Source organism: Carettochelys insculpta, chromosome 4 (assembly GCF_033958435.1).
Source record: "Carettochelys insculpta isolate YL-2023 chromosome 4, ASM3395843v1, whole genome shotgun sequence".
Taxonomy (NCBI): Eukaryota; Metazoa; Chordata; order Testudines; family Carettochelyidae; genus Carettochelys; species Carettochelys insculpta.
Window position 1 is genome coordinate 7,992,514 of NC_134140.1, and position 10,538 is coordinate 8,003,051.

At 42.4% G+C, this 10,538-nt stretch overlaps 1 protein-coding gene across 4 annotated transcripts in view; it reads left to right on the top strand.

The window, feature by feature from the left end:
• The window catches only part of UBOX5 (U-box domain containing 5), a 32,026-nt gene extending 21,892 nt beyond the window's left edge, over window positions 1-10,134 (top strand). For 2 of the 4 annotated variants that reach the window (XM_074992234.1, XM_074992235.1), the window contains 2 exons: window positions 5,163-5,324; window positions 9,124-10,103. In XM_074992234.1, coding sequence (XP_074848335.1) covers window positions 5,163-5,324; window positions 9,124-9,329 — 368 coding nt within the window. In that variant the 3' untranslated portion in view covers window positions 9,330-10,103. Of the gene's footprint in view, window positions 1-5,162; window positions 5,325-9,123 lie in introns of all 4 variants that reach the window. The other 2 variants (XM_074992236.1, XM_074992237.1) reach the window with 2 other exon arrangements.
• Window positions 10,135-10,538: the final 404 nt, after the last annotated feature.

Genomic DNA, 10,538 nt, shown 5'->3' on the forward strand with positions numbered 1-10,538 from the left:
GGGGAAGAGACTACATAGACAGGAGGAAAATGAAGAGAAGTGAAGCATCACTGACACAGTGAAGCCTAGGAAGTCTGGCACACAGCACGTCTGTCAAACACAGAGGAATTGTTGCCCTGAACAGCCAAGTTAAATTTTCTTTCGTATGTTCTGCGGTGGCTTAATGTGAAATAAGCAGGGTTTGAGCTGCAGGTGACATGAGGAAAGTACCTCCACCCAGCCGGTGCATGAAAATGTCACAGGTGAGCCAAAGTCCCAAACGTCAACTCTGAGCTCTCACAGATACTGGGTTGTTGATTCAGGTCAGTCTGCAGAAAACATGATGATTTATTTTGTATTACAGTAGCACTTAGAGGCCTTTACTGATATTTTGTACCCTTTGTTCTAGAGGCTCTGTACACAGTAAATAAATCTTTGTCCCAAAGACCTTATTTCCACATCTGTTGTGTTTCTGTAGCCTTTGTCTCTGTTTCTGAGCTCCCACAGTCAAAGGATATCCCCTGTGAGAGTTGTGAAACAGAATTCCTGCTACAGACCAGTCACACAGTATGAATGCCAGACATGGTCTTTAGCAAAAGTAGGTCTTTGAGGCCATGTTGGGGGGGGCAGAAATGCTGCCGTATGTTGCAAAGCAGCCAGTGGGTTCAAGTCCCTGATGGCAGGATGTTGCCACCTAGTGTAGGTCCCCAGTTCAGATTACTGTTTCCAAAACAGACAGTACAAAACTCAATGTAAATGGAGGGGTTTGCATCTGAAAATGAAAACAGCATTCTCTTTTTGGCTTAAACATTTCCCAGCAACGTTAGAAACCAAACCAATGGCACTGAGCTATTGCTCACTGATCAAAAAATGAAACTGACCAGTCCAGCTTCAGCTGGCCAAACTAAGCGAAATGCAGAAGTAAGGGATGAGGGACTAACTGGGATTTTCAAAAGGGGCCAAAGGAGTTATGTGCTGGAATGCCATTGAAGTGTAGCCTTTAAGCAGTCATATTAGCATGTACAAGATCAGGGCCTACACTTCAATGGCATTCTGGCACCTAACTCCCTTAGTTCTCTCTTAGCTTATGTATTGGGCTTGTCCTCTAGCTCTCAAAGCCCTTGCATCTAGCTTGGTGAGGTCTCAGCATCCCAACTTCCCAGATAGGGAAGCCAAGGCACAGAGGGTTAGAATAGTGTTTCTTAACCAGGGGTATGTGTACTCTTGGGGGTGCACCGAGGTCTTCCAGGGGGTACATCAACTCATCTAGATATTTAACTAGTTTTACAACAGGCTACATAAAAACACTTGTAAAGTCAGTACAGTCTAATAGTCATTCAGACAATGATTTGTTGCTACTGCTTCATCTGCCTTACTTTGAAATGTAAGTACAAAATTTATATTCCAATTCATTTGCTAATACAGTAAACTCATTCATATCCAGCAGCCCTGGGACTGGGACGTTGCTCGATATTCAAATATTCTGGATAATAGAGTTACATCTAGCAATGCATAACACAAAAGCAGGGGTGCTTAATCTTTTTGCCCTCACACCTCCCCTGAAAGAGAACTTAATGTTTACACCTCCCGCCCTTCCCCAAATTAATCAATGAACCAATCAAGACATAATTAAGATGATAAAGGGATTTTATTTCTAGCCAATTCCTCACATACACAAAAAATATAAAAATAAATAAATAAAGTTCTTCAGGACCACCTTAATGAGACGGCTGTTGCTGCTTTCGATCAGTAGGGACAGAAATTCAAAGGACAGTCTTGGACAATGCTAGGCGCATGTCATGCTTGGCATCCAAGTGATTTCTAGCCTTTATCTTCACACTGACCAATGTTGAAAATCCAGATTCACGGAGATAGGTTGTAGCAAATGGCATCAAGGCTGAAAGGGTTTTCTTTGCCAACACTGGGTAGGCAGCTATTTGAGGGCACCAAAATTCATCAAGATTTTGATTTGGAGAATCCTTGCTTCAGCAGAGCTTTGATCTGCAAATTGATGAAGTTCTGCTTCTGCATGGACTCTGCATCATCCATCAAGTCCAAATTAAAGGTGAAAGGGTTTCAAATCCACTCCTCATTTTTGAATTCATCTTTATTAAAGTAATTATCAAAAGAGTCCATGAGATTTTCCAGACGCCTCAAAATATTGCCTTGAATTCAATCTGGGACAGTCTCTAACAAACCCTCCCCAGAGAGAAGAACATTTTCCAGAGTAGGAAAATTTGCATAATTGTTCTGTGCCACACGTCCCTTCCAAAGAGCCAGTTTTTGCTGGAAGGCAGCAGTCTTCTCATTTGCATCCAGAACAGTCACTTCTGATGCTTGAAGTGAAATGTTGAGGTCATTTAATTGTGAGAATACGTCTGCAAGATAGGCCAACGACACAGTGAAACCTTGGGTTTCAAACTCTTCACACAGTTTGTTTTCCTTTTCTTGAAGAAACATGGCTATCTCAGTGCTCACTTCCACAACACGAGTGAAGACTCTTTCATGTGAAAGCCACCATACTTCTGTGTGATATAACAGTACTTCATGAGCAGCTCCAACTTCTTGGCAGAATATTTTGAAGAGTCTGGCTCAAAGCTTGAGACCAGCTGAAGTTCACTGCTTGAACAGCGGTATCCATGGCTGATTTCAGTCTTGGAGAAAGAGTTTTTGACACCAGTGCATGATGATATAGAAAACAGTGGATGGCCTCCACCTGCACCAAAGCTCCAAAGCCAGATTTCTTCCCTAGCATGGAAGCAGCAGCATCAGTGCATATGAAGCCCAATTTTGCTTTCCAGTCCAGTCCATTTTTTTTTTTTAAAAGAACTCTTAAGTTAGCTGATACGCATCAGCAGCTTTTGTGGTAGCCAGCAGGGGTTCACAGAACAAAAACTCTATTTTGATTGCACGTTTTGGTGGTATATCTCACAAAAACCAAGAGTTGATGTGTTGAGCCTCATCGGTAGTTTCATCCAATTGAAGTCCAAAGGGCAGGGTCACTTTCTCGAGTTCCTCCATGAGTTGATCCAAAATATCAGATGACATATCCAAAATTTGACAACTGATGACATCATTTGACAGAGGTATTTCAGCAATCTGTTTCCTCTGTTGCTTTCTGAGGACTCCTTTGACCATTTGAAGGGCACAAGGCTTGACCAGAGTCTCACTGATGGTGTGAGGCTTTTTTTTTGTTTGCAGTGAGATATGCCACTTTGTAGGAGGCCTCAAGGAGTGGCTTTTGAGTAGATCTAAAACCCAACTTGGGTAAAGTGCCTGATGAGTGGAATTGAGCTTTCTTTTTGCTTCAGCAACTCCAGCGAGTCTTCAGAATTTCCTGGGTGCACATTTGTGAAATGCTCTTGGAGTTTGGCAGGCCTCATGTTACCATTACAGAGAACTTTTACACATAAAAAGCACTGAGGTTTTTCAGTTCTATCACAGTCAAGACAGCACGTGAACCCAAATTTCCCATAATCCTCACTGTATTTCCTTTTCTTTGACATTTTCTCATCCTCTTGAGGGGGTACAAAAATGTAAACTAAACTATTAATTGTGGTAGAGTTAAACGCAAAAACAACTAACCGTGCCGAAGACAGACTGCTAACTGAACCAGTGTGTGTGTGGGCAAAGTACATGATAATACGGTGCAATGCAAGAGAAAGTGATACGCCTGACCTTGAACAGACGTTATCGAGGTGCCGGATGTGTGTAGATGGCCGTAATTCTACAAAGTTGCAGTATTGTGTCTGACCTAATTTTTTAGAAGTGTCAGCCTTGAGGAAGAAATATCACCTCGTGTTGCATCAGCCAATCAAAATGTAAGTTAGCAAGATGTTAGTTTCTGTCGTAACCAGTTTAAAGCAGTTTGGTGGAATACGATCAAATAGCTCTAATGGTGAAAATAGACATTATTCTCTTAAGTATCCGATCTCGCCCCAAGTGCCCCTATATTTAATTAATAAGCATTTAATGTTAATTTTAATTAATAATATTAATTATAAAGAATTCTAAACTTTAGAATTTTATACAGTGAGAAAGCAATTGCAACAAATCTTCTGGGAGACACCTCATGCCTGCCCTGTATCCCCTCTGCACCTCCCCTGGGGAGATGCATCCCACAGGTTAAGAACCCCTGCACTAAAGAAAAACCAGTTTCGATACTAAAAAACAAAAATATATACAGAGCACTTTATTTACCAACAACAGAAGTATCGTTTACTGTAAACGTATACTGTATTTGCTACTTTCACTCTACTGCACTTACCGAAAATGTAACTAAAATTTAATACTGGTAAAATGCAGGTTATTTGAGCTGATAGCATGCCCAATATGAGCGTTTACAATAATATGGTAGACAGCAAGTTTTCAGTAATAGTCTTCTGTGATGCTTTTGCATGTTTTTGTAAGTAGTTTTAAGTAAGGTGTAACTTGGTGGGGTGCAAAACAAAATGACTGCTGAAAAAGGTACGGTAATCTGGAAAGGTTGAATGGCACTTTGTTTCAAGACCTCAGATTATTTTAGGTCCCTGTTTCTCAACCGGTGGTACACATACCCTTAGGGACACATGACAGAAGTCTGGAGGTATTTATATATTTTTAGAGGGTACTGTTTTAAAAAAAGGAAAAGGTTGAGAAACACTGAGTTAAAGTATCTGGGTCAGTCCTTCGCAGTGCCAGAGTCAGAACCAAGATCACCTGGCTGCAAACCTGCTCATCCCATAACACCGTAAAAAGGAAAATTGGAGCTGAAAAGTCCTTTTTTGTGTCTCAGCCTGGTCCTTTTGCTGCACTGTGGGATGTTAGTGTGCAGCACGCAGGTGCACTAGATTCCCAGCTGGCCTGCCATGCGATAGCCCTAAGGCACAGCTTTAGAGGAGAAGTAAAAGGGCTTTTGTCTTATGCCACGGCCCTCCCTTTAATCATAGAATCACAGAATACTAGGACTGGAAGGGACCTCGAGAGGCCATCGAGTCCAGCCCCCTGCCCCAATGGCAGGACCAAGTACTGTCTCAACCATCCCTGATAGACACCTATCTAACCTGTTCTTAAATATCTCCAAAAAAAAAAATAATAATAATAATAATAATAATATAATTAGCAGTGAAGCAACATTTATTTGGTGCCTTCCTGCCCATTCCCTCCGAAATGGCTATTTCTAGAGCTCATGCTTCTCTCTGCAGGTCCAGTCTCGCATGAACAGAAGCTGTCGGAAAGTTTGGATGTTGCCTTGACCTCTGCGCTCAGCTCTAGGCCGTCCTTTACAACTAGGTTGATAAAAGGCCAGCAGCAGCTGCATAGTGAGGGGGGCTGCAGCAGTTCGTGGAATGCAAATGCCCTAACTGGTAAGCAGCAAGGCAGCGAGGGGTTTCACTTTGAGCATGAAGAAGCCCTAGAAAAGGATACGGCAATTGTGGGCTCCAGGTTTCACATTACTGTAGTAAGAACACTGAGTCCCACAGGCTGGATTGTACAACAACGGCTTTTTACATGCTTTCCTCTTCTTTTGACCTGAAGGGTAAGTCTACCCAAAGTGTCTTGTCAAAAGCCTTAGCTAGCAGTGACCCTCTGAGTACCTCGGAGTCTGTTCCACCAAGCCCCTGGCACAGGACCTCCATATTACCTCCATTGTAGATCTGGGGAGCCAAGGCACCGAGAGGCTAGTTGATCTGCCCAGCATTACGCAGGAAGTCTGTCAGAGTAGAGAATTGAACTTGCATCACCGGTCACTGCTCTAACCACTAGACCATCCTTCCTCACCAGCTGAACAAGGCTGCTAGCTAATTTCTGCATGAGAAATCAGCTGCTTATGCCTTCAGAGGGGATGCAGGCCATGTGCAACTCTCACCAAGTTCATATACCTGAGCTGGTTTTACCAGCAGTGGGTTGTACTGTTAAGCTTTTTAGTTGACCCTTTAAAGCCATGGTGTCCAACACGCAAGCCATATATGGCTATTTGGCCAGTTGAGTGAAGCTACTTGGCTTGAACAATAAATATGTTTTTAGAATAATGTGGCTCGTTCACTTTAGCAGTAGCCCCTACAGTGGCTACTGTTTCAGAACTGATTGGACACCAGGTGTGTGTTTTTTTTTTTTTTTTAAAGCTACCACCTTTGAGATGGCATCTGATGAGCCCACCCTAGGGATTGTCGGCCTGAAAGCCAAGTGATATTAGGGAAATGTGTGACTTCTTTATACAGTGAAGTACGAAACTTGTGCAAATGTCTGACAGGGACTGAGTTTAGTACTCAGATTCTAGCCCTTGGAAAGGGGGCGATTTTAACTCGGACAAAAGTGAGAATTCTTTTGTCTTCAGTAAAAATCACCTTGATGTAGTCTTCCCAAGCGGTAATGCTGGGAAGCAAGGCTGTGTGTACACGAGTCCCCTCCTTTTGGAAGGGGTATCTTAATGAGGGAGTTTGAAAGATGCTAATGAGGCATTACCAGGAATATGCAGCGCCTCATTAGCATAATGGCAGCCACTGTGATTCGGAAGTGCGGCTTTTGAACTGTGCACCACCCATGTAACCAGGGGCCTTTCGAATCAACCTCAAGGACTTTGAAAGCACCTTCTCGTTTGTTTTGGGAAGAAGAGGCTTTCAAAGATGGGGGGGGGGGGTCGTTTCAAAAGGCCCCCAGCTGCAGGGGCGGTATGCGATTCGAAAGCAGCCCTTTCAAATTGCTGTTGCTGCTGTTATGTTAATGAGGTGTTGCATATTTATGGAAGCACCTCATTAGCATCTTTTGAACTCCCTCATTAACATCATCATCAATAACCATGGGCTCAGCGCCCATTGGTGTCTGATGCCTCTCACTATTTCCTTCCAACTTTCCCTGTCCAGTGTGGAGTGGCTTAGTTTTTGTAGACTAGCTCCGCACCCATCTACTATATCATCTATCCATTCTCTGTGCAGTCTGCCTCCTATTTGAACCGTCCATTATGCCAAATACCAGGGTCTTGATTTTTCATTTGTCGTTCATTCTGCAAATATGTCCAAATAGTTGTAGCTTCTGTTTTATAACCTTCTGCAGCAGGTTCTCTTTTGGCTGTATCTTTCTGTATAATTTCTCATTGGTGACCTTCTGCATCCATCCTGTTCTCAGAATCTTTCTATAGCAACTCTTTTTGAACACCAATATTTTTCTTTTCAAATCTTTTGTTATCACCCATGTCTCACAGCCATACAACATGCTGCTGAATACATATGTTTTCAAGACGCTCAGCTTAATTCCTAAGCTAATCACTTTGTATTTCCAGATCTTATCCATCACCTTCTAACTTGCTCTTGCTTTCGCTATTCTAGTCGCTTTTTCCTTCTTACAGTCTAGATCATTCGTTATGTTGCTCCCCAGATATGTGAACTTCTCTACATTTTCTAGTTCAATACCATCAACCCTGATCTTCCTTCCTATTTCCTTATCTCCAAATACCATTGTTTTTGTTTTATCGATTGTTCATAATCAGTCTGTACCGCTTCCCTTCTTCGTTTAACACCTGCACCATTTTTGCTAGCATCTCCTCCTCTTCTTCCATGATAGTTATATCTTCTGCAAACCTCAAGTTGTTAATTCTTTTCCCGTGCACAAATACCCCTTCTACCTCTTTCTTGATCTTGTCCATCGCTCCCTCTGGATGTGCGATGAAGATACTTGGTGATATTGGATCTACTTGTCTCATACCTCTACTTGTTTTAAACCAACGTCCCAACTCCTCACATGTTCTCACCACTACCTCCGTATTGTCATTGATATCCTTCAACAACCATATCAGTCTGCTATCCACTCCATATGACTCCAACACCCCCCAAGTCACTTTCTTATCTATATTGTCAAATGCCTTTTGAAAATCGACGAAGCACACATATGTATTCTTGAATAGTAACAGAGGAAGCCGTGCTAGTCTATACGCTATCAAAACAAAAAGCAGTCAAGTAGCTAGTCTTTAAAGTGCTACTTGACTGCTTTTTTGTTTTGATGTACATTCTTGTTCTTTTGTCAAGCTTTTTTTGCTATCAGTCTTAGTGCCAATATCTGCTGTATGGTACTTCTATCTTTTCTGAACCCCACTTGCTCATCTGCTGTATGTTCTTCTTTCTGCCATCTTAGTCTCTGTCGGTATCATCATCAGCACCTTACCTAGATGACTCTTTTGGGCAATCGTTCTGTAGTTCTTGCACTCCAATGGACTTCCTTTCTTGGGTATTGTCACTAGCACAGATCTTGTCCATTCCTTAGGGGCCTTCCCTTCTTTCCATGCTATATTACATAGTTGGTGTATTTCCTGAATCATGCTTTCTCTGCTGTATTTGATCATCTCTCCTGTGATCTTATTTCCAGGGCTCTTGTTCTTTATTCGTTTCACTGCTTTTTCTACTTCCTCCTTCAAAATATCGGTCTCGATCTCGATGGTTGGTGTACATATCTTTCAGTTCTTCAGTCAGTCTCTCTGAGACGCTCGGGTCCAAGTGTGCTCTGTATAGGTTGGTGCAATATCTCATCTGTCGCTGCACGATCTTCTCCCTGTTCATGAGCACTTCTTTCTCATCTTTGATTGCCATCTGCTTTGGTTGCCCTTTCCTATTAATATTCCTAATTGTCTTATACATCTCCCTGTCTTACATTTGCCGTAATACCTCTCTGTCTTCTTCACATTGCTCCTCTAACCATTTCTCCTTATCCCCTCTGGCTGCTTTCCTTACCTCGTTGCATTTCACCCTATTTAGCTGTTGTTCCGTCTCAGAGACATCTCTTCTGATCTTCAATGCTATCGTCTCTTGAACCAACTTCAGTGTCTCCTGGGTAATCCACTTCTTATTGATCTTTTCTTCTTCTTTTCTTTCTTCTTCTCATTAACATGCCCCTTCCAAAAGGAGGGGACTCTTATAGACACAGCCCAAGAGAAATGTGTTTGGAGTTTTGACATGGTAGCTTGTTATGAGGAAAACGGGGCCTGTGCCCAAGATAACGTGCACAGCTCTAGCTTCTTGTAGATGAACCTTACCTCTCAAAACTGGGTTTGTAGCTTGCATGTAATCTCTTGTGCCCGAGTTTCCAGTATGGAATAAGTACCATTTGGCCAAGGTTGCTGTAGTATCCTCTGATTTGCATGAACATTAACAAAACTTTCTTCTCTCAACTCTCCAGAGCACAATACCAGCCCAGTTCAAGGATGCGCTTCCTGTAATAGAACATTTTCATCTTATTTCAAAACGGAGCCCGTTTACCAGCTTCCATGCGGCCACCTCTTGTGTCGTCCTTGCTTAGCTGAGAAGCAGAAGTCTTTGTCGATACTGTGCATGAATTGTAAAAGGTCAGTCTCCGCTCATGATGTGCTGAGGGTCCACTTTTAACTTCTTGCCTGCGGCTCTCGAAATGGCTGGCTGCAAGGCCCCAAAGCGAGCTGGAGCCACTGCTGTTCTCCTTGCCTGTACTGAATAGTACAAGGACACAGTCCATTAATGAGCTCGCTGGAGAGGACTGTGTCGTCTTCTGCTTAAAGTAGCAGGGAGGTTAGAGCATCGCCCCAGAGCAAAGCGTTACGAGGATAATAAAGCCATACGCTTCTTTAACAAGGAAAATGTAGTCATGTGAAACTGACGTCCATCCAGTCATGCACCTTCGCTCCAGCATTCCAATGGCTCAGTGGTTAGCATAGGTGCCTTTTGAACTGTGAGTTTAGCTTCCCTGTCATTTAAAACCATTTCAGTATCTAACACGCAGCTGTTCAATCCTGGGCCATGTGAAGTCCTTGTGATTGAATCCATGCAAGCTATCTGATGTCTCTTTACTGCCCCCTCTCCCTGCAATTTCCCAGCAGTGCTAAGAGCACACAGGTCACCTGCTCTGAAGATTATTAATTAACAGGGAGAGCGGCTGGAGTTAGTACATAAGTAACACTGACGATCTCATTCTGCTCATTCAAACTAGAAAAGCCATTGCATTACACAAGTGTCACTCTGTTTGTCATGTGACAGAACCAGCTCCCGTCTGGCTGGTAGACATGTAAGCCTTAATAAAATTATGGTTAAAGTCAGTTACTTTCTTTCTTCTGTCTTGTAATGGGTCTCTTTGTGAGTCTTCCTAATGATCTCGCCTAGTGAGTTTCTTTTCAGACCTCAGTCTAAAACTGAAGGAAAAACCCAAGACAATACAAAGGAGTATTCTCTTTGGAGCCATATATTTTCAAGGGGGATCAGGAGGAATCACAATATCTTACTCTGCAGTCGATCTAGACTTTACAAATTGAAATTCAAATGTGTGAATCTATGGTTTCTTGCAGATATCTGCTGAGAAAAGGCACTCGGGAAAATTACCCAGATTGCCACTGACAGTGGGTTACCCTGAATGTGTTGGAACAAGTAGCTATTAAAGGGTTTAGTTAATATTACTCCTGAGGGAATTCAGCATCAAAATTCTGTGTAAATACAATAAAATTCTGCATATAATAATTTATGCGATAAAACTTTGCATATAACACACTCACACCAGTTTCAGTTTCAGTAGTTTGTTTCAAAATAGCTGTCAACAGATGTCTGTAACAATACAGACAAAAAAAAAAT